Source organism: Electrona antarctica (assembly GCF_951216825.1).
Source record: "Electrona antarctica genome assembly, chromosome: 21".
Taxonomy (NCBI): domain Eukaryota; kingdom Metazoa; phylum Chordata; class Actinopteri; order Myctophiformes; family Myctophidae; genus Electrona; species Electrona antarctica.
In genome coordinates this window covers 40,637,749-40,662,647 of record NC_136802.1, presented here as the reverse complement: position 1 = coordinate 40,662,647, position 24,899 = coordinate 40,637,749, and the positions used below count along the sequence as shown (strand labels likewise).

Genomic DNA, 24,899 nt, shown 5'->3' with positions numbered 1-24,899 from the left:
ATTCATATTTTTGCGCCCCTGTGAATGTAATGTTGATCATTTGATCATTATTACTAATAATAGGCCTAATGATCAAATGAAACAGACAAAGCTGGTCACCAAAACAACAAGCATATAGATGGCTGCAACGGTACCAGTACAGCACAACTACACTGACAAACTGACTGTATAAGTCAAAGAGTGCATAGAAAATGTATCATAAATCATTCATTATCATTGGCACAGAATCAGATTATTTGCAGCAATTCATTATCCAGAGTTGAGCAATGCACAGTACTGTGTATGTGTGCACTGCACTGTAGCCTAGCAGCCTCTTAACTGTAACAATTAAAAAATAAAATAGTAGCAGCACATCATTAATATATATTGTATTTGACCATCTCTAGGCCTCTAGAGATGGTCCCTATATTCCTAGGTTGGATTATACAGTATACACAGTAGGCTATTTGTTGACTAGTGGGAGACAAACAGTACAGTAGCCTACCACAACAAAACACACTGCAGCAGATAGCAAAATAAATCTACAATGTTGAATAGGCCTAAATCTTTTTTTGACAACCAACTATGCCAAGATTGAAATTGTTGAAAATGTTGTAGCTACAGTAGGCCTATAAGAAAATAAATTCATGTAATCTGGTGTTCATGTAAAGGTCTAGCCATGGTTCACATGATGGCGCAACTGCCTCCTGTTTTACGCGATCGCTACATTTACAGTCCAAACGTGTATATAAACATTCCGATTTCAAATATAAAGTACTCGCCACATGTACCACGGGTGTTAGAAATGTGCTGCTACAGCGATTAACATCGCTGCATCCCGCGTTGTTTAATAAAAAGCATTTTTATCCGAGCTGTTTTTTTGCCATTGGCTTTCAACTACGCGCCCCTATCGGTCGGGAGGAGTGTGCCACTCGGTCGGTGTGTGTTATTTCTAAGGCTCTGGGCACGCTGACCGCACTCACTGCCAATACAGACTAATAGGCGAGTGCGCTCCCGGTGTGCAACTTTGTATTTCCCAAACGAACCCCGTTTGAGAAAAGTAGCCGGGGCGCTCGGATAAAAATGCTTTTTATTAAACAACGCGGGATGCAGCAATGCTAATCGCTGTACCAGCAACTTTCTAACACCCGTGGGACAAATTGGGAGTACTTTATATTTGAAAACGGAATGTTTATATACACGTTTGGACTTTAAATGTAGCGATCGCGTAAAACAGGCTGCAGTTGCGTCAATCATGACAGTCATGTTTCAAGGCTAGTAAAGGTCTAACTGTACAACATGGAACAACGTGTAATTATAATTTATAGCCTAGCAATACTAAACTATCAATAATTTATGTATCTGGCATCTCATGCTCCCAATCCAGTATGTTGAAGATGAAGAACCAGCACGAACCAACTTCAAACCAGTGTTTCATAAACTTACTTGGCTACATTTTGCCCCCTTCCTCCTCCTCATGGGCCTTTCTTTTTTTCCCCCTCTCTCGTTCAGAGCTTTCCTCTTTTTCTTTGTGGGAATTGGGTTGGTGTTGGGATTTGGATCCATATTTAACGTTAGTTTAGTTTTACTTTGTGTTTTGTCGAAATTAATCAATCCATAGGCTTCTTTCTCTCTTTCCTCTCGTCCACACGTTGTGTTGTGGTGCGCTGGTGAATGGGCGGGCCAGAACAGTACAAGCTGTGCCAAATCAACCAATCGCGCGTATTGATTTCTCCGGAAAAAAACGTTGATAGACCCTCACTTTGACCAATCCCCAGCAGAAAAGGCACGTTGCTTTACTTGCAAGGAAAGAAAGTAGCTCATAACTGTTGTCAGTGGATTTCATGAAACAAACATTTTGAGGATAGAAAGACGATAATTCAAGCTTTTCGTACAGTTGCAATGTTGGTGAGTTTGACGTTGTGTAAATACAATCAGATAGGACTTTTCTGTTTGTTTGGATGAATGGGCTGTCAATGGGAAGTTGTATACCTTGTTAGCACCCTGCCATTAACTTATATGATTAATGGCCGCGGCACCATGGGACCTCGACACATCAGAGGCAATCTGAGAACCCATTGTCAAAAAAGAAAGGGAAAACAGCACTCTCTTTTCCTTAATTGAATTTAACAGTCCGTCTCGAGTAATCTCTCAAGAACAGATTCTGTGCTATGCTACCAAATCAGTCAGCCAGGCCATTCAATGTCTATAGGAATGAAAACACGGCACACCACAGGAAGTGGAGGGCTGAGGCCGGGCCAACATCCTGGGGAGAGATGTTTTGCACTCCGTCCGTCCGTCCGTCCGTCCGTCCGTCCGTCCGTCCGTGTGTGTGCGCCCGTCCGTCCGTCCGTCCATCTGTGTACAGCTAATCTCCGGCACTGCTAACCCGGTCGATGCCACATTTTGCACACACACTCCCTGGATGCCAACGATGAACCTCTGTCCCACATTTTCCAGAACGGCCTGTTATAGCGCCACCAGGAGGCCGACTTTGGTAAAACAGTACACAGTATCTCTATAGTCATGTGTTCAAGACGGAACTGTCCAGTATTTCATATTCCATCCTAATTAAGGCTACCATTGGCTTTCAAAGTTTGCAGGATTGGCCCGTTTTGAACAAAAAGCCTCAAATCATGAACGCAGTGTGCAATTTACGTGAAATCTTTCACAGACTTTCCAGGCTACTAGGCTGAGGAATATATCCCACCCTTTTCACATTGACCTGTTATAGTGCCACCAACAGGTGGATTTTTGCAAAACACATTTTTGGAACAAAATACCTCTCAAATCATCCAATTGCCATCCAAGGCGTAAGAAGAAATGGCATCGTATGTAGATTGCCTACTTTTCACATTGGCCTATTATAGCGCCACCAGGAGGGAGGCCACAACCTGACCTGGCCTGGTGGAGACCTGTGCCCCGGTGCGGGGCACTTTTTCAAGTTTGATTTTTGAGTGGTGTAAACCACTCCTACAACTGGCTTTGTTAGTGCAGAAAAAATGAGCATGGTTGCTATGTTCACCCTGTTCACCCGGGTGTGATTTCATTATTGAGTGGTGTAAACCACTCCTACAACTGGCTTTGTTAGTCTGTGCAGAAAAAATGAGCATGGTTGCTATGTTCACCCGGGTGTGATTTCATTACGTCAGGCATGATTTCATTACGTCAGACAGGCTATATAAGACCTTACATCACTCAGTTCACACGGGTGTGATTTTTGTATCATTCCCTAAAAAATAACTGTTTTGGACATAAAAAGGTTTCAGACCGACAGCGACTATTATGCATATATATCACTGTAATATTTGGAGTGCATTGAAAGCAAAAATCACACCCGTGTGAAGTGAGGGGCGCTAATATATTACAGTTTTTCACGATTGTTAACACACGTTTTTCACAACCTAACAGCATTCTCAAAACTGCACACACAAAACTGAAAACCTCACACAAAATGCTAAACGCTGACACTCCTTGATGACTCTTTACCATCAAATCTCTTAACTGTTCCCAAAATGGAACTCGTGCTTTAATTTGGTACACACAACTAAGCATTTGCTGCACACTATACCAAGCATTTACAGCACAATGAAGTGAAACATTTAAAACACAATCATAGAAATTGAACACACATGAATGACAATGACTCTGGAGAATGAGCCATTTCTCCTTTTATAAAATGACTCTGTGAAGGTCTACTTTTTCATAGTCAAACATAAAACAGCACACAAATATGCAGCCAAAACAATGTTTTTACTGTAAACCAGCCTGCTCCCCCCCCCCCCCCCCCAATCATGCCTCCGGTTCCTGTCTGGCCAGAGGGCCTCATGTTCTAATGATGCCAGCAACTGTGTATAGTGGCTGAGAGTGGGTTGGACCCTCTGGCTCATGGTCAAACCATGATTGAGCACATGGTCAACCACAGTTGCCCGAATGTCTTTAGATATGACTGTTCTTCTTCTTTCTCCTCTTCCTCCTTCTCCTCTCCCTCTTCTCCCTCCTCCTCCTCCTCCTCCTCCTCCTCCTCCTCATCTCACTCTTACCCCTCTCCTTCTCTGGTTGTCGATCTCTTCAAGGTTCTCCATTGTTCACCAAACAAAACAGGTACAAGGTTGCGCAAATTGTGCCAAGTTTTCGATTTTTGTGTGTTAACAATCGTGAAAAACTGTAAAGTCTAACTCATGTTGATTAGGTAATGTAATGATGTAAAACAAACGGTACAAACATTAAACGCCATTAACAATAATGACACATTATGACGTAAAGTTTCCCTTCATTGTCAATGCGTTTACAAAAAAATCATTGAACTAAAGACAAACATTAAACCTGTGTATAGGAGGGCCTCAACAAAACATCTGCAGGTTTTAAAATGACGGGTGAAATAGATACCCCCTGCCCTGTTGGCAAACATCGATGCTCCATGCCCAGTTGGCACGCATACACACACATTGATGTCCATTTCTCGGCTGGCATGCAGACACACGGACAGGAGGATTAAAGAGCTAAGACTAATGGCGGACAGGCTTTAGCACACAGCATGTAAGCTCCATGGCTTGATGGGGGCTTATAATTCTGTTTTGGTCGGCCCCCAGTGACAGATTAGCAGAGCTGAGCTGCAGCTTGGCCAGGGGCCCCGATACGAAGAGCATCGATGGATGGATGGATGGATGGATTGGACCACCGTCAGTCATGCAGCATGGCAGTGGTGGAAAAAGTTGTCAAAATGTTTTACTTAATCCATTTTGACCTGAGATCAGATTCTAAAAAATGTCTTCTACATCCTGACAGTTTTTCTGAAAAAGCTATGTTTCTATGTCAGTCGATTTTTCAAAAATAGCAGACCTACAAGCTCGTAGCGCGCCACTCGGTGGCGCGCTACGAGCTTGTAGATCTGCTATTTTTCAATAGCTAAAGCATAACATAATGCTAACACCAAAAGGGGTTCCCGCCCAAAATGGGTGTTAAGTAAAAGTATCAATTCCACAATGTAGAAATACGCCATTAAAATATACTTCAAGTACTCATCACGCAGAAAAAGCTTTCAAAATGTATAAAAACATTTAGAAAATAGCAGATTGTTGTGATAACTGCAGTCGAGTAAAAAGTTAAATATTTGCCTCTGAGATGTAGTGGAGTAAAAGTAAAAGCATTGACATTTGGATAGTAAAGTAAAATAAATCATACGTGAGTGCATGTATTTAGTTCCTGTACACGGGCAGCTGGGCTTTGCTGGATTCCTCTCATGGAGGAGTACATGATATGGTCCGGTTCGGTTGTCACTGGACCGGCATGCTCATTCTCAGGCCAAACGGACACACCATGTGATGCAATCACACAAACGGTGCATGGATTTTAATGAAACAAATGCAGTTTGAATTGAAAGAGGATAATTCAAGCTTTCCCTTCAGCTGCAATGTTGGTGAGTTTAATGTTGTTTATTACAAGCAGATTGTTGAGATCGGAAATGCATTTTGGATCAACGGGATGTGAACCTCTGTCTTTAACCCATTCTGGGCGGGAACCCCTTTTGGTGTTAGCATTATGTTATGCTTTAGCTATTGAAAAATAGCAGATCTACAAGCTCATAGCGCGCGCTACGAGCTTGTAGGTCTGCTATTTTTGAAAAGTCGAAGAACGACTGACATAGAAACATAGCTTTTTCAGAAAACTGTCAGGATGTAGAAGACATTTTTAGAAAAATGGGTTAATGGAGAACTGGCTATATGAGTTGTACAGCTGAAGGGAGGATGGAGATTGTCCGATTGTCTAGTATTATAAGTGTAGGAAGCATATTTGAATTTGGTAAGTTAAAGTGCATTTATTGATGATTGAAACAGACATTGCCATGCTGGCTTGTGGTGGACATTTTTGCCAAAATTCAATTTTTGCCACGGACAAAATATTAGCCTACCAGAAACACAGAGTTGGCCCTGAGTTGCCATAACAGGTCTGTAACTCTGAGAGTGTATGGAACCAAATTGACCCGTAAGAGTCCATTTGGTTACATTTGTACACTCAGTTAAGGCTCCTTGCAAATTAAACATTTGAGAACCACTAGCCTACTAGATATATCAATCAGAACCAAACATTGTAGATCTTCTATTTTCCAAAAATCAAGTAATCCAGTAAGTCATCAAATAAAAAGGCAATGCATTGCTCAAAAAGGGGGAAAAAAGTGTATTCCTCACCCAACCTTCAACTCAGGATTCCGGAGGCCACAGCACTTTGTCCAAAAGCTCTGAATTGATGCAGAGCTCAGAAAATGCTCCTTGACCAAACCTTTCTTCTTCAGATCTAAAATCGTTCCAGCCACTACCCTGTGGTTTATCAATTCATGATTATGGTTTAGTATTGGCCTTAAAAGAGAGTCTTTGACAAACAAACACTCTTTTTGTTACCTAAAATGGAACCCCTTGGTCGGCGTGGCCGCCTCACTTCCTGTACTTTTATAGCTGTTCCTGGTACCTCACTTCCTGGAATTGTTGCATTTTCCCCACAGCTCCCCCTATGATCAATTTCAAACCTTGTCAACAGAAAAGTAATGACCATGGTCATTAATTATACAAAACAAAACATATTTTCCGTACACTACATTTTGGGGATAAATATTCAACCATATTTTAACCAATAATATCCACTTGTATCCCAGTTATGTCATTTTCTTTCAATACTCATACCAGGACAGGAAATACATGTCTTTACACATTTATGTGGCAGTGTCACAGTTGGAGTCCTAAATCAGTGTCGTATATATTCTGCAGAAAACCTGGAGATTTGACATTCAGTAATTGGATCTTATGATCATGGTGTGTTAAAAATAAATCACACCTGTGTGAAGTAAGTTTGATTGATTGATTGAAGAATTTATTAACAGTTTGCAGAATTACAGTACATTTCAAGCACAAACTCAATACAAAGGCTGTTAACTGTGAGTGGACGACCCAATTAAGCATTACACTTGTTTCCAACAGGGTCCACCATGTTCAAATCATCAAAACATTTAGAGACGTACAAATAGACACTTCTATAGACAGAACAGGAATTCATCAAAACAAGTGATGCAACTCCATGTGGGGGTCCCGGGGGGGGGGGGGGTGTGCAGGTGGTGAAAAACAACCATGCTGTTTTCATGCTCAGACGCACCCACCCAGCCACCCACCCACACACATAGTCACTTAACGAAGTGGTTGCACCACAAAAAATAGAAAAGAAAAAAAGGGCATGGGCAAGACCAAGTCTTTGCGACATCAATATGTCTGTGTACAGACATATTGATGACCCCTGAACAGTACTGTAGTCTGTACTGTGTTCATTTCATAGATGAAACAGAGGAACTTGAGTAAGGTACTGGGGTTACTACTACTGTATAACAATAACTATACCAACTACTGGAACCCAGAGTAACAATGTCCATCTGGCAGTTCTTCACAGGGCTGGTTGTTCCCTATTGTGTATCGTATGTAGATTGCCTACGTATATTTATAAAGATTGCCTACGTAGATAAAACCAAATCTGAGCTTGAATAATTAATTAATAATTCATTTAATAATTAATCATTCTTCCCATGTGTCTCTGCATGCGGCTGTCAGGTAGATGGCAGGCAACGCTCTGGGCTCTTCAACGACCTCCAAAATTATGTATTTGACCGCGTAGCCCAATCTGAAAATGTCTTGTTGCCAGGGACCCCCAGAAGACAATTATCCAAAATGTGTTTCTATAGCTAAAAAAAAAATCTAAATGACATGGATGCTTTCCCGGTTTTAATGTGATAGGTAAAAGAAGAAAAAAAAAGAAAAGTATATAGGGGAAAAAAGGCGGGATCTAGTATACAGTATAGAGCCCAAAAAACATAATCAACATTACACCACTATAGACATCACAGTGTAAAAAAATAAGGCGGTGAACTTAAAAAAGGTCCAAGGCAGTTCAGTTCAATAGAAAATCTTTTATTAATCCATAGCAAGGAGTTTAAAAAACACACAGGTGACCAATGCGTTTTGGCCCGGAGGCCTTTATCAGGGTCCCCTAGTAATGACAGTGTCACACGTCATAGTGCCCACAATCATCTTCACATGACATCACTTAAACAGAATTCACCTTAAATTACTTATTTTGTATCCATTACACATGCCATGAAGCTGCTCAGTAGGAGTTTGAGTCTCTTATACCATTTAGGCCTGACGTCGAAATTTAAAAAAAAGTCTCCTAAATCCTCCTAAATCCTCCTAAAATAGCAGACCTACAAGCTCGTAGCGCGCCACTCGGTGGCGCGCTATGAGCTTGTAGATCTGCTATTTTTCAATAGCTAAATTATAACATGTTTAAACACAAAGGGGTTCCCGCCCAAAATGGGTTAAACCAGAGAGGCCATCAAATGATTGGCTTAGAGATGCGACAAAAACAAATCTCCATTCATTCAAGGCTTCATGGCATGTGTAATTGATAGAAAATATGTCATTTTTTGGGGTGAACTACTCCTTTAACCCATGCGTGATTACACATTATACAGTAACATACCAAATAGAAAACTGAACAATAAAATACAATACATCAGGTTGGAACACAGAACCCAAATGGGAAATTAAATAGGATCCACATAGCATCAATTGCATGACAACATACTGGCTGAGTAGCCCGTTATTAGTGAAATGGGGAGACGTCAATGCCATCATTAATACCAGGGATTAAGGGAATGTTGTCACTTTAAGCTTGATTATCAAAAAAGAACCTTAAAGGGAAACTACCGGTAGGTACATTTATCTTTAGCCTATTCTTTAAATATATGTATATAAATATTTTTAGCCCTCATTTCCCTCTACCAGCCACTATATTATTGTGCTGGGGCATTTCCTTGCAGAAAGACACATATCCCTCTGGCTGCATTTTGGTTTTGTTCCACTGTTTATGTTCACCTTTCCACTGTTTATGTTGACATTCATCCCGTGCAGGGACGTGTTATTCTGTGAAGGGAGGGCTGAGCTCTTAATTGATCCCTTTGAACTTCAAAAAGGGGTTGTGCACTGAGAAGTGTTCTGTGCTGCGACATACCAAAGCCTACACAGGTTGTGCAGTCAACGCGCTGTGATTGGCCAGTCGCTGTGATTGACAGCCTAAACCTAACCTTAACCTCAGTAAAACTATACCTAAACCTAACCTTAACCTCAGTAAACTTAAAGGACCACTTCACCACTTTTCAACATCTCTTCATATAATTGGTCCTCACTAATGTTCATGATAAAACACCACCATTTTTTCCTACTCAGTCTGTGTCTCATAAGAGGGCTTTGGGCAGTTCGGACACCCGTCCACCAGTGACATCATCATTAGGCAGATTTTTTTTTAAACAAGATTTGTTTTAAAATATATTTCGATTTGTATTATCGTGAGAACGATGGCTTCAACTTTTGCATTGCAACCTTTCAGGAAAAGAAAGCCTGCCGTTTCTATTAGCTTGGATTCACCATCGATGATGTCACTGATGGACGGGTTTCTGAACTGCCCACAGCCCTCCTATGAGACACAGACTGAGTAGGAAAAAATGGTGGTATTTTATCATGAACATTAGTGAGGACCAATTATAGGAAGAGAAGTTGAAAAGTGGTGAAGTGGTCCTTTAACTTGCCTGGGGGCGTGGTTATAAGCACAACCCGTGTAGGAATTAGTATGTAGCTTCTGTGCTAGTTAGTGATCTCTCTGTTTGATTCCTGTCAGAGAGAGGAGGGGGGAGTGTGTTTCTACACACACACACAGACTTGCCTATTGTATCCCTTTAATAACCATGATTATTTGGAGTTGTGTGTCCAGCTTGTAGTGTTCTGTGACGGGGTAGTTGAGATTCCCAATCGGCACTGCACATTTATGCTCACCATATCCGTCTCTAAGTCTTAGTGCGTCCAATGTAAAAGCAATCTCATCCGGAAAACAGTCTGGCTGGCTTGCGAGTAGGGATGTCCCGATACACTTTTGTTTTCCGATCCGATCCCGATACCACAGTTTCTGTGTTAGCCGATACCGATACCGAATACCGATACCAGAGAATATTTATAACAATACAAAAAGATCTTATTTTGAAGTCCACCGACCGGGAATAGTGTTCTTAGCTATATATCTGGTGTTGTGTTTATAGCAGACTCCTCACTCAAATGTGCACTTGCAGTTTGGGCAACTCCAAAGCAAACTCCACGTCCACATGCCCCACCATTGTATTTACCTGCCATAGTGTCAACCCCTTACCCCTTGTGACAGATCACTGGTTAGACTGGCAATCACCGATACGACCAAATAAGGGCCGATCCGATACTTTTCCGATACGATACAGTATCGGGACATCTCTACTTGCGAGACTAGATAGCTCCTCACAAACTTGTCCTTTTTGAGTGGGGGCAAGCCTGAAAAAAGCCAAGGAATCAGGAAATGCAGGTTTTAAATCAGGATCACTCTGTATAAGACACCAATTATTTTTTTATTAATATGCTTGATATCATGGGCAAATGTACTGTACTGGGTTGTAAAACAAATCTCTCTTCTATAACCCCTTATTAGTCAAAGTCATTCCGAGTCACATATTCTCCGTAGTCTCTGATGCGGTCCAAAGGGTATGTTGGAGATGAGACAAGAGGGATGGAAGTCGGTCCACAGAATAGTATTATTACTTTTTTTATACTGCCATTGGCATTCTTTGATATCCTATAAAAATTAATGTCTGCTTTGCTATATTCCAAGGTCAGTCTGAGATTATCGGTTGAGTTGATGAATCGATGAGTAGAATTGTTCCTCCCATAGGCCCAAGAGGAGTCCTGCATAGCTGCATGGGGGCACAGGCTCCCTCCGTCCATGATGGGCGTCCCCTTCTCTTGTCTGTAAAGTTGATCCTGAAATAGAAAGACATGTTTCTGGGTGTGCATTCTGCCAATGACACAATTAAGTCACTAGGGGGCAGCATGCAGTCCAAATCTTTGCTGTAAAAATACCAAAAACATGGCATGGATGCACCTGGGATGGGATGTATTCCTCAGTGATGTATCCCAAGGTCATCAGGGTTTCGGGTCTCTCGAACATCATACCCCTAACTAGGCATGCCACGGTATGAGAATTTACAGTACGGTACGGTGCCGGTATTCCACAGTATTTATATTAACCCCCCCACCCACACCTATGTCTAGTGACTACTCCCATCTCCTTATAAACCCTTCTTTGGTCCCCAACCTGTAGGCCTACATATCTTATTTTTTTATTTTGACCTTTTGTGATATTTTGAATTTTGTTGTTATTTTTCATGTCATGATTATGAATTGATTACCCAGGACCTGAATGGAAACAAGACTGCAAGGACTGTTTTCAGTGATCCCTTTGGACATGTGTTTGACTGTACCCTGTACTGATTACATTTCTGCCAATAAAGTATTCAATCAATGAATCAATAGCTATTCCCCACTGTATTACACTGTACTATGGCTCCCCCTAATGGCCGTTTATGGTACGTGTACCCTGCACGCTGCAGCATAGCTAGTGTGCAATCTGCGCATGCTCATAACTCTGTGTGCCTCCATGTTGACAGTTCACACTTAGTTAGTACATATGGAAAATACAATTGGATCTGGGTGTCTTTCAGCAACACTAACTCAAAGGTAGGAAGCAACTTTTCAATCTACTGCAGCTGTGTGGTGAAAATAAATGTTTTGCCTTAGTCTGCGAGTGGAGTTGCACTGCATATGCACAGCATGCGTCGCCCACCGACGCTGTATTCAAATACCGTAAGCTCGGATATCTGACGGTATCAACACCGTGGCTGTTACTGTCGCGGTATTACCGAAATTCGGTATACCGTGGCATGCCTACCCCTCACTCAGGTGACCCAGCCGGGGTGATCAAGTCCCGACTTACGTCCCAGTAGCTACCCTCAATCAGTCCCATTAGGGAGAAACCAGGGCCACACAATCCTTTGCTCCGGAACTACTCTGCCAGGACTGGGAGAACCAGATTATGGCGCGTGGAAGGACTAGGCTCTGTGGGTTGACTCCTGTCCGGGCCCCTCCTACGTCTCACCAGGCCCAGGACCTGTGCGTTTCACCAGACTCCCAGCACCAGGCACTTCATTCAGGAGTGGTGGATTATAATGGCCCTCCTAAAGGCCTCACCAAGGGTTTTTGGGCTTCCTCCTCACGGAGGACACAGGCTGGGGCGCTAACCCATACTGCTCACCCGGGTGCCGTCTACATTCGGAAACTATAACAAAAAACATGGCATGGATGCACCTGGGACGTATCCTCAGTGATGTATCCAAAGGTCATCAGGGTTACGGGTCTCTCGAACATCATACCCCTCACTCAGGTGACCCAGCCGGGGTGATCAAGTCCCGACTTACGTCCCAGTAGCTATAGTGTAGCTATAGCTACAAGTAGTTTGTTTAAGCTCATTCATAAATGAACAATCAGGATTTTACAGTGCAAGATCAGAGGCATGCATGCATGGGAGAAATGGACAGAGCATCTGTGGCTCAGTTGACACGGCAGAAAGATATATGGGCGTCATGGTTTGTACATCCTGGGCCCTCAAAGCATTACTAGTTCCACTTCAGTTTCCATTGAGTTGCATAAAATATTTGCAAAATACATTCCCCACTTTGAAAACTTTGAATAAATTATTGCCGTGCACGTTGTCTTGGTAAATTGTTTAATATACTATCAGCCATATTAAAATTACTGTATATGCATCCATGTGCCGCACTTGTACATCTATTTTCGAGCATTGACAAATCTTGAAAGTGTAAGAACTACTGATTTAGGCATTTGTATAATTAAAGGACAACTTTAGTTTTTTTCAACCAAGTTTTAGGTTGTTATTTAGTTGCTTTCTTTAGTTTTAACGATGTATCTATTTTTGACAGGGGGGCGGAGGCTAAATATGTATTTTTTTTACAAAATTGTATAGCGATTTATTTTTGTATTACTTACTATAGTCCTACTAGACCACAAGAAATTACATCTGGCCACAAAAGATCACGGGATATATTGAATCTGAAGGGGTAGGTGACAAACTGACATATTGAGCCTACGACACAGTATGGCATCGCCCCAGTACATCCTGTGATCTTTTGTGGCCAGATATAATTTCCTAGAGTCTAGTAGGACCATAATAAATATTAATAAAGAAATCACCATAATACAAAAAAAACAACGTATTAGCCCCATGTTCGAATGCCCCCGCCCCCCTGTCAAAAATAGCTAAAATCCTTAAAGGTATATTCAGTGATTTGACTTAATCTAAATATCACTTTTTATCACATTTTTTCTGGATAATCCTCCCTACTATAGAGTGTGCTGACCATATAAGGAGTTCCTCCATGTCCCCAGTGAGCCCCTGGGGTCAAAAAACCCTAGTTTCAGTTTTGGTGGCGGGTGGCAAAGCCTTCATCCAATCAGGATGAGAGAGGCCTTCCTCCAATCATGATCGAGTGGGGCGGGCCTTGGTGCACATGCTGTTGGCCTGTTGCACTTCCCCCCACTGTAGAGCGTGCATGTGCACATTTTGTTACCGGGGCGGACTGGGTGGTTTTCCAAATCACTCAAATCACTGAATGCTCCTTTAAACGAAAGAAAGCAGCAAATGAAAAATAAATAAATAACACTCATCTTTTACTTTCTCTAATAACAACCTAAAACATTAACCTTGGTTAAAAAAACCAAAGTTGTCCTTTAACCTCAGGTCTTTATGGGGTAAGTGATATTTTTAAGTGGTGCAACCACTTCCTTAAGTGACTATGTGTGTGGGTGGGTGGGTGTGTGGGTGCGTCTGAGCACGAAAACAGCATGGTTGTAACTGTCATTTCTCAACCGTTTCGGACGCGGGGTGGCTCGCCGGAATCGGGTCTGGGGGGACCCCCACACGGAGTTGCACCACTTACTTCACATGGGTGTGATTTTTTGATTAAAGCTGTGTATTCAGTTAGTAATCATTGTTGGTTGTGAGTGCTTTTAGTCAGAGTGCATGTTTTCCAGGGGGTTTGACATCAGTGGACTGTATTGTACATTGACCCTTACCCCAAACCACTGTGGCTCCTCCCTTATCAGCCATCTTAACCACCAAGTTGTTGTTGTCCTGGAATAGCCTGGTTCTCCTCCTTCGTAAGGTTGAATTTCCGTTGCCTTCTGGTCCCATCCTGAAAACGTTTTACCACATTATGCATTACCTTTTTTTTCCCCTCTCTCTCTCTTTTCGTAATTGCGTTCAAACGGGCATTATTGCTGATTGGAAAGAACATTGCTTTGGGATTGAAAGGGCTGTAGGCTTTAGCCTGCTCAGTGAAGTTCTGGAAATAGTGTTGTGAGGATTGTACCATGCTTTTAAATGTAGATTCCTAGAACTAGAACAAATCAACTTTTGCTGATTGTAGTTCATTTGTGGTATATTATGTTGGTACAAAAGAAAGTCCTTTAGCCCATTTTGTGCGGGAACCCCTTTTGGTGTTAGCATTATGTTATGCTTTAGCTATTGAAAAATAGCAGATCTACAAGCTCATAGCGCGCCACCGAGTGGCGCGCTACGGGCTTGTAGGTCTGCTATTTTTGAAAAATCGAAGAACGACTGACATAGAAACATAGCTTTTTCAGAAAACTTTCATTTTCAAATCTGATCTCAGGTCAAAATGGGTTAAATAGAGCAGACATGCAGGCATCAGAAGGTACTGTACCTGATATATGTATCACCGTCCGGTTCACTGTGTGGGTCCGGTGCTGCGTTCCCGTAGCCGGTACCGGTCTCGGTCGTCCGAATGGTGTTGAGTGAAGCGTCCGCTTCCTCCTGCCCCCCCTCGTCTTCCTCCTCCTCTTCCTCGGAAGTTTGTGGTGTTTGTTCGGTTGTCTAAAAAAAAATAAAAAAAAATAAGTGATAATAATAACCTATTTAGGCCTGACCTCAAAATTTTAAAAAAATCGTCTAAATCCTCCAGTTTTCTGAAATAAATATTTTCACGATTTTTCAAAAATAGCAGATCTACAAGCTCGTAGCGCGCCACGAGCTTGTAGATCTGCTATTTTTCAATAGCTAAATTATAACAATGTTTAAAACACCAAAAGGGGTTCCCGCCCAAAATGGGATAAAGTGCTAATATGCAATGTGATAATGCACGGCCTCAGCCATGTCCGTTATTATCAGCTTGTTCTGAATGTACTAAAAGTGCATTCAAAAGTGAGATTGTGTTTGATATTTATTTATTTTTCGTTTATATTTGAGTAGAAACTGCAAAGAAAAGCTGCATGGTCTTGCTAACAACTTTCTTATCCAACAAACACCTACTACCATTTGTTTATTATAGTTTAATCAATCAAGAGCATTGATATAAGATGTTAATGACAGTTAAGAATTTTTGTTTGCCTCATGGTGGTTCTAATAATATCAGTCTTAAACCTGATTTTATACTTTGTCGTATGATGGAGTCTACAAAGCAAAGTAGGGGGTAGAGGTCTTCACAGGTCCAATTTGACCGACCCGTACCCAAATAGACGTAAAACATGTACACGGAACCGAATGGACCCAGCTGTTATTAGAATTCCGAGAGTTCCGAACCCGAAAAGTACAGAGATGTCGGAACTGGAGATGAACGGACCCGGCTTAGAAAGCCATATTAGAAATATGAGTTCTGATCCCGAGCAGTACCGAGAGATTGTGGACAGTACCCATACAAAACCTGAGGACCCGAAGCTCTTGTTGTCTACACAGTAGCGCTGCTACTTCATTATTAAAGTCACGTGAAGCAAGGCACGCAGGCAGCTGCCAGAGGAGGAAAAAAAAAGGGGGGGGGGGGGGGGGGTAGGAGTGGGGGTGATTGACAGCTGTGAAAGCCAGTCGCCAGGTCCACTCGGGACAGGTATAGTGAATGGCAGATCGAGTGGCAAAGTGAATTTAATGTGGTTTAAAAATGTTAACCCATTTTGGGCGGGAACCCCTTTTGGTGTTTTTAACATTATGTTATAATTTAGCTATTGAAAAATAGCAGATTGAGTGGCGCGCTACGAGCTTGTAGGTCTGCCCGAGACATACGGTATAGCAGTTCCGACCCGGTCCTGGAGTCACTTGTTGTGGATGGAATTGGAAACGTGACCGAGCCGGATCCCGGGTATTTTCGGGTCTCGGATTTACCCGAAGGCTTCTAGTCGGGGATATGTCTCAGGCGTATGACACGGATAAATTCAGCATTAGACTTACCTGTGTTGGGTATCACCATCCTGCCATCCTCTGTCGTTTTGTGGTGAGGTGTGAAGTGGCCCGAGGAGACCTGGGCGGTGAATAGACTCTTCTCTCTTCTGCCCAGGGTGGCATCTACCCCCATTGTTCTGTAGTCTGGTGCGAGGGTGGCATCTACCCCCATTGTTCTGTAGTCTGGTGCGAGGGTGGCATCTACTCCCATTGTTCTGTAGTCTGGTGCGAGGGTGGCATCTACCCCCATTGTTCTGTAGTCTGGTGTGAGGGTGGCATCTAATCCCACTGTTCTGTAGTCTGGTGCGAGGGTGGCATCTACTCCCATTGTTCTGTAGTCTGGTGACAGGGTGGCATCTACCACCATTGTGTCATAGTCTGGTGCCAGGGTGGCATCTACCACCATTGTGTTATAGTCCCGTGCCAGGGACACATCTACGCCCATCCTGCTGTAGTCTGGTGCCAGGCGTCGGGGCAAGGTTTGTGAAGGGTGTGACATGACGTGGTACTCTGCTCTCTCTGCCACCCCCAGAGACACCATGAAGGAACCCTGACCTGATGGTAAATAAAACACGCAAACATTCACATCATGAAATTATAAATACCAGTGAACTTAAAACTCATTTACTGCCAAGAACGACTTTCCCCGACTTTGGACCCCACTGCCAAGAACGACTTTAACGCTTAAAAATAATAATAATACCGGTAATAATAATAACTAAAGCGTCACTGCCTCGCGTTTACAATATTAACGTTTTGGGTGACTTATAAAAAGATCGCTGCTGAAATTAGCCTAGCCGATTTTAGTTCTGGTTCAAGGGTCGTGAACTTTGTGGTCTTCAAAATAAAACTTCATAGAAGCTAAATGCAGCGAGAATCAATTCAGGCAGTAAATTAGTTAATCTCACAATTCCTTCCCTCCAGAATAATACCATTTTAAATATACTGACAATCGTCATTTCGCCCTGATGAAGACCTTTCATGAGCGAAACATGTTTTAATAAAATAAAGGCTTTTCCTCTTTTTACTCTTGAGTGCCGTTGTTTTTTTCTGTCTTGGTTCTGTTTGATCCGTGTGATCACCTTTTACATGTTTTACTATAGTCATCTATTTACCTCCTGTGAGCACCTGGTTACTCCTTTTTTTTTCCCCCTCAAACATCATGTTAGTTTGACATCAGCTTTTTAGCCTTGCTAGGAGGGACTCTAGAGGCTGCAGCATACTCCTTGTTTCAGCTTTCGGTAAGCCCAGACCAAAATGATGTTATTGCAGAGCAAAAGAACATTGGGCAGTGCCTTACTGATGTTTGGCAAGACACTCTTCCCAACCATGGGGGAAGATTGGTGAAAATAGAAGTGTATTTATAGTTTTGTTCTGCTTCCAATTAAAGTAAGGGTAGGGAGTGCAGGGCTCCACTGAAGCCAGTGTTGTTCAAACCATGTTGGTCCAGTTGAGTGCAGCCACATTTTGTGAGAGAGATAAGCATCCAGGTCTATGAAAAGTGAAAACAAGCCCAAAAGAAGCATCTATAGGCAGTGCGACGCGTTGCGAGCTTGTAGATCTGCTGTTTTCAAAAGAATCTTGGAAAACATTAGAAAAATGTGGAATGTTTTAACAACACAAATCTGGTACACGGTTCCCTGGCAAAAAATAAAATCAGGCCGCAGACGAGTACATACGAATTGGGGGTTCTTGACATGAAAATGAGACTGGTTTAAACAACATTAGCAAACAAGCTAGCGGAGCTTTATGATTTACTGATGAGCATTGAAATGATTTCTATTCTATGGGCCTACATTAACTAGTTGAATTGAAGTCTGCATGGGGCTGGTTGAGACAACCATTCACACCTGACCACATGACAAACTTTTAATGGTAGCTGCCTGCTACATGGCTTTAGAAAGCTTAAGACACATGGCATCAAAATTCAAAATGAAGCCATTGATGTCCTCTCCTCTTTCCAACAAGTGATTCCTTTTTAAATGTCTAATATCCGATTCCAACAAAACGTTTATTACAAAACCAACACCAAAATGAAAATTCACCTAAAAAAATACAAAATCCCTTCCCTTCTCACATCAATGTGTTTGGTGTCTTCCCAAAATATTCAAGGTAGAAATGACCATATCAACATGGTGAAACAGCGCCATCTAGTTTGACTGTAATAAGCACTACTCTATTCTACTCTACTCTACCCTACTTTTCTGCCTAATATTGCCTCAGTTCTCTATCCTCACTTGAACCAAGTGGATTCACGGACGGTCATGCCAGGTCCTTTATTCCTGCTCCAAAGTGCTAGGAGGAAGGATTAAGAGCCATCTCTCTGAGGAGCTGTGAGCCAGGAAACATGAGTACATGTCTTCCAGGAAGATGTTCCGAGCTGAATAGCATGATGTTAATCACTCCGTCCTTGCAGCTGGCTATGTTGCTTTACACACAAACCACTCGGAGTGTACAAACAGCAACAAACAGTCTGTTCTCTTCTGCTTCCCAGATGTGTTGACTGCCTACGTGTTCTCATTTCCTAAAATGTAGACGTGCCTGCATGCCACATGCGTGTGTTGAACGGTTTAAGAGTGAAAGTGGCCCAACTGCAGAGATACTAAAGTGGGTTTATATACTGAACATCATTCTGAATAACAGTGATCAAAGCTACTGAAGCAACACAATTCCATACTAGAAGGCTTTCTTACCTTTATTTGTAGTCGTTACGTCCCCACCAAAGAGGTCCAGGTGTTATTTTGTGCAAAAGCGCATTATTGGCTATTTCCCCTACCATAAGCCCAATGAATTGCATTGAATTGAATGGGGCTATGGGGTGTTGTGCTAATTCGCTTATTTCCATCGCTTTTTTTTTGTATATCCTCTCTTCATAATGTAAATAGTATTCCAAGCGGCACACTTTACTACTTATTTCGATGGAAATAAGCAAATTAGCACAAAAACCCAACCCCCATTGAGGGCTTATGGTAGGGGAAATAGCCAATAATGGACTTTTGCACAAAATAACACCTGGACCTCTTTGGTGGGGACGTAACAACTACAAATAAAAGGTAAGAAAGCCTTCTAGTATGGAATTCTCCTTTAAATAATGAGTTGATCTTTATTCATACAGTCGTGCTGTTTGTTGTTCATGGTGTGGGAGAATAGATATATATATATATATATATATATAAACTCTAGATAGCTCACCCGCGCTGTTGGCGAATGGAGAGCGACGTCGTTACGTGGCGGCCATCTTACCTCGGGCCACATAACATTGTGTCTATGGGGCATGTACTCTTAAATGACCATAACTTGCTCAATTTTCAACCGATTTTCAAACGGTTTGGTTTGTTATAAACGTCAGAGACGTCCGCATACTTATATGCTTTTATACGACGTTCATATAATAATAAAAAAAATAAGCAGATAAGCGTCCTGAATCATAGCCACGTTGACAACGTTTGTAATAAACCAACCCGTTTGTAAATCCGTCAAGATTTGAGGGAGTTATGACTGTTTCTGTTTGAGCTGCCATTGAACATACTGTACTGTAGCCCCGAAGTAAGATGGCTGCCGGGTGAACGACGTCAGAAACTCCGCCTTGAGCCATCTAGAGTTTATATATATCTATGCGTCAAACAGCTCATAGCCTATATGAAAAATGTAGCGTCTAATATACAACATGACATGCAGGTGAGTGAGAATTGGAACGTGGCTCACCTGCATGCTCGGAGGCGGGACTAATGTGCGAGTGGAGGACGCGAGTAGAGTGAGCGAGTGTGGAAGTCGGGGTATTGGCATTTGGCTGCAAGACACAAGCAAGTGCAGGGAAGCAAGGATCTGTTTCCTCTCACCTTTGACCTTGAGGTCAGGCAAGGGGTCAAGGAGTGAGCGCTCGGCCATCAGGTCCTTCTCCATGGAGTCCTGGAAACACATGGTGCTGGTGTAGGTTCTAGACGCCGTCAGGTCAGGCTGCATGGAGGAGTTGATCAGCAAAGGATTCCCTGAAAAACACAGTAATATCGTTATGGGGTTGTTTAGTTATATTGCGTGGCACCTTATCCCTAATCGTATTAGGCATGATTTATAATTTTGAAAAAAGAGGGGGGAAAAAAAGAGAAAAATGCCAGATTATTATGTATAAGGCATTAATCAATTCTAAAAATGCCTTCTAAAGTTTTCTTAAAAACTTCTAAAATGTATTTAAAACTTGTTGCTATACTGTACATAGCAACAAGTACCCCAAAAGGGGTTCCCGTCTTGAAAGGTAAACCCCCCCCCAAAAAGGGGTTCCCGCCCTAAATTAACCCATTTTGGGCGGGAACCCCTTTTGGTGTTTTAAACATTATGTTATACTTTAGCTATTGAAAAATAGCAGATCTACAAGCTCTTGTAGGTCTGCTATTTTTGAAAAATCGTGAAAATATTTATTTCAGAAAACTGGAGGATTTAGAAGATTTTTTTTTAATTTTGAGGTCAGGCCTAAATGGATTAAGGCACAGCGCCATACACGCCTGCGTGCGTGTGCGTGTTTGTGTCTCAAGCTCACCTTGGCTAGAGGACTTGAAAGTGAAGGACTGGAAGTCTCCAGTGAGAGCAGAGGAGTCGATGACGTCGACGCCGTACTGGCTCTGGTTCCTCCGGTACAGAGCGACGCCCACGATGAGCACAACCACCGTCACCAGGCCTGCAGCCACACCCGAGTACAGAGCTAGGTCACTGCTGCTGTCCACACCTGAACCGGAGAGAGATAGAGAGAGCACTTAAGTTCTGTCAGACCTGGGCCCTGACGGTCAATATGAAAAAGACCCTTTCCAGAAACTGTCCAGATGTCAGGGAAGCAGATACCCATTTGTACTAGGCTGCACCAAGATAGAACGAACACGCACGCACGCACGCACGCATATCTGGGATTTAAAAAAAATAGTTCCACAGGGAATTTTAATATGGCTGTGAATGACCCGAGGTAAAAGGCAAGAAGGGATTTCTATACAATTAGAAAATCTGTCCAAATTAATATTCCAATTACAATTTGGCTGCACATTTTCAAATCAATTATTGAACCATTATGATAGTGAAGTGTGGGGTCCCCTGGCAAATCAGGAAATTTCTCAAACATCCAATTGAAACTATGTAAAACATATTTTATCATGCCAATAAAGTGAAATTGATAGAGAGAGAGAGAGAGAGAGAGAGATTGATTACATCACTGCTGCTTCCCACACCTGAACCAGAGAGGGAGAGAAAGAGAGAGAGACTACAGAGCCACATACCATTGCACTCATCAGAATGTGATTGGTCGTATGACTAGCCCAGGCTCTACTGTAGTGTAAATACAGTATGTGTGATTTGAAATGTCAACCCTTGAATGTTTTTCCACATACCCTGAAGAAGGCATGAGTTGTCTGCCGAAATGTTGGTTTCTTAATTTATTCTCTGAGTCCTATAATTAATTCTCGTGACTTTGGGCTATATCAGTGTGTGCATGCAGCCACTTTTTGTCTTTCAAAGATAGGCAAAAATAGCCTATTAAAAATGTTCACGTTTTGATTGTCCATGATCCATCCTTTCAGTTGGACCGTAACCCATTCAGGCCTGGTGGCGGCGGTGGCTCAGGGGTAGAGTGCCTGGATGGCAACCGCAAGGTTGCCAGTTCGAACCCGGGCTGAGTTACTGTCGAAGTGTCCTTGAGCAAGACACTGAGGGCAGTATTATGCGTGTCTTAAGTACCAGGTCTCATGACTTAACTTAGGACCTGGAGGCGTGGTCAATGCTGTTTGGCCACTCAGAATAGCCAAATGGCATTGATCACGCCTCCAGGTCTTAAGTTAAGTAATAAGACCTGGTACTTAAGACACGCATAATACTGCCCTGAACCCCTAATTGCTCCCGATGTGCTAGTTGGTGCCTTGCATGGTTTCCGCTGCCATCGGTGTATGAATGTGTGTGTGAATGGGTGAATGTAATGCACAATCTCTGTAAAGCGCCTTGGATAAAGGCGCTATATAAATGCACCATTTACCATTTACCATTTAGGCCTGACCTCAAAATTTGAAAAAAATCTTCTAAATCCTCCAGTTTTCTGAAATAACTATTTTCACGATTTTTCAAAAATAGCAGACCTACAAGCTCGTAGCGCGCCACCGAGTGGCTATGAGCTTGTAGATCTGCTATTTTTCAATAGCTAAATTATAACAATGTTTAAAACACATGGGTTCCTGCCCAAAATTGATTAAAATGATGGGCACGCTCTTATGCTAGTGGGTAGAATTCCAAATTGTGCTTCCTTGAACTGAAAAGGACTTTAGCGCAAAGGCTGTGCTATAGACTGCACCCCATTGCACTCCACAGCGATAATGTGACAACACACATCCATTACATTAGCACAGAACTTATTGGAGTCAATATGCACTCCGTTACTTTTCAACCACTTTGTGACAACAGCCATTCATTACAGTAGCTCATTAGCAACGATAATGCTATATCTATTCCCACCAGTGCAGCCACGTACGTCCAACAACTCCAGGAACCAAAAGTATGGGAAATAAAGCTCACCAGCTTGTTCTGGGCAGATAATGAGAGCTGCGCTGAAATCAGGACTGGCAGAGAAAAGACTTTGAAGAGGCCCAATCTCCAAAGAAGTGGAATTTGATCAAACCATATGCAAATTGGCATTAACAGCTACAGTAGCGGGTTAATTGAGGGCATGGAAAGTTTTAGTAGACTAGAAGATTCATCATTCTTACACCCCTCCTTTACATGAAACAACAAACAGATGTGTTAATGGATAAATAATGAAGATATTGTTTTGGTTTCATTGAGACGAAATACATTTTCATTATGAGATCTATTAACTATGCAGTATCTGGTCCAGAATTCTAAAATGCATCTATGTTATTATAACATAGATGCGTTTTAAGTTTTAGCATGAATTTTAAAACAATATAACTTATATTGTTTTAAAATTCATGCTAAAGGCCCAGGCGGTGGCGTAACCGTCTGGGCACCCGACTGGTAATCCAGTCGCAGTGTGCCACGGGTTCGACTCCCGTGCCCGACACGGCCTTTACTGCATGTCTTCCCCCATCTCTCTCCCGTTTCCTGTCAGCCTACTGTCTGTCCCTTCAAAAAACCAATAAAAGGCGTAAGCCGCAAAAAAATATCTTAAAAAAAAAAAAAATCATGCTAAAACTACAGCATATTGAAAACATGGCAGCCATGTAAGAAACACAGCTGCATAATGGATGTCTCAAGGCTCATTCATAGTCTGGATTTTCGGTGGTGAGGTCGGCGACAGAGTACAGCATCTTGCAATGGGTCTGGTCCACAAGATTCGATACTCCACCAAGATACCCATGTACCTGTGTAGATACTTCCTTAATGTTAACGAAGTCCACACCCACAACACCAGAGGGAGTGCAACGAACCATGTTCAACCCAGATTCGGCACAAACAAGGGACTAAATTATTTTCGCTCCTATGCCACCAAAATGTGGAACGCCCTACTACCAACAGTCATTAAGACATGCGAATCCCTTGACTCCTTCAAAACCGCTCTCAAAGGGCACCTACGGATGGCTGCAATTCGAAACTGGCCCCCGTAAAATCTGAATCCCCCCCACCGCCCCCCCCCCCCCCTTTTTCCCCTCACTGTATATGTTTCTTTTCCCTTTTTACCTCCATTATGATGAATTCCTGTACTGTTCTTTGTCTATATAGAAGTGTCTATTTGTACGTCTCTAAATGTTTTGATGAATTGAACATGGTGGACCCTGTTGTAAACAAGTGTAATGCTTAATTGGGTCGTCCACTCACAGTTAACAGCCTTTGTATTGAGTTTGTGCTTGAAATGTACTGTAATTCTGCAAACTGTTAATAATAAAATTTTCAATCAATCAATCAATCAATGGTGACCACCGCTCCGGTCTGCTCGGCCATACTGTGAACATGAGCAGGAGCGAGGGCCGAGTTCATTCTTCAGCGGTGAAGTCCGTGGACGAAGCCAAAGGTGCGGTTATGGTTGAGTGGACAGAGAGGAATGCAACCAAAAGGAAGGAGGTGGATTTTAAAGACCTGTGCGCCCACAACGAGGAGCTCCTGCTTGGCCTCACCACTATGGTTGTGAAAGAGACTCCGTCCATAGACAAGAAATACATTAGCCGCCTGCGCTCGTCCAGGATTCCTGCTCCTCCAACTGGTGGAGAGTTATGAGAGGTGGAGGAGGACTTGTGGCAGCCATGAGACTGATTACTGGAGAGTGCCTGCAGCTGTGGGGAATTGGCCCTCTCCACAGATTGGCTGGCTCTGATGAGCTCTGATGGATGACACCTGCAGTGGATTGGATGGTGGCCACACCCAATCCACTATAAAGCTCACTCCCAAAACGACTTTGATCAGAGGACTGTCAGCTTCAGGGCAGCAGGGAATCGGTCCCCCTGTCCTCTCACCCCCAACCATCCTGTCCTTTGAAGAGACTCATGAGTAACCTGCCTCTGTCTGCAAATCTTGAGAAGGACAGTTCTTTATTTGGGATACGTTTTTGATTTGTGTTTCTTCTGTTTGTAGTTGGGTTTTGTTAGTTTAGGTTTGGGGGGTTTTGTGTTTTTTTTTGTGGCTTTTGCCTTTATTTTATATTTTTTATGGAGGGACAGACAGTATGGCGGACAGGAAATGGGTAGAGAGATGGGGGGGGGAAGACATGCAGTAAAGGCCGTCGGGATCGGGAGTCGAACCCGCGGCAC

General features: G+C 42.6%; 1 protein-coding gene across 1 annotated transcript in view; it reads right to left on the bottom strand.

Moving 5' to 3' along the window:
* Positions 1 to 10,425: 10,425 nt before the first annotated feature.
* Positions 10,426 to 24,899, bottom strand: part of LOC306914386 (netrin receptor UNC5D-like) — a gene marked incomplete at its 5' end in the record, with an annotated part of 78,299 nt that continues 63,825 nt past the window's right edge. The window contains 6 exons of the mRNA XM_079491381.1: positions 10,426 to 10,850; positions 14,019 to 14,137; positions 14,669 to 14,838; positions 16,183 to 16,728; positions 20,013 to 20,162; positions 20,708 to 20,893. Of these exons, the coding sequence (XP_079347507.1) occupies positions 14,693 to 14,838; positions 16,183 to 16,728; positions 20,013 to 20,162; positions 20,708 to 20,893 (1,028 nt within the window). The 3' untranslated portion in view covers positions 10,426 to 10,850; positions 14,019 to 14,137; positions 14,669 to 14,692. The remainder of the gene's footprint in view (positions 10,851 to 14,018; positions 14,138 to 14,668; positions 14,839 to 16,182; positions 16,729 to 20,012; positions 20,163 to 20,707; positions 20,894 to 24,899) is intronic.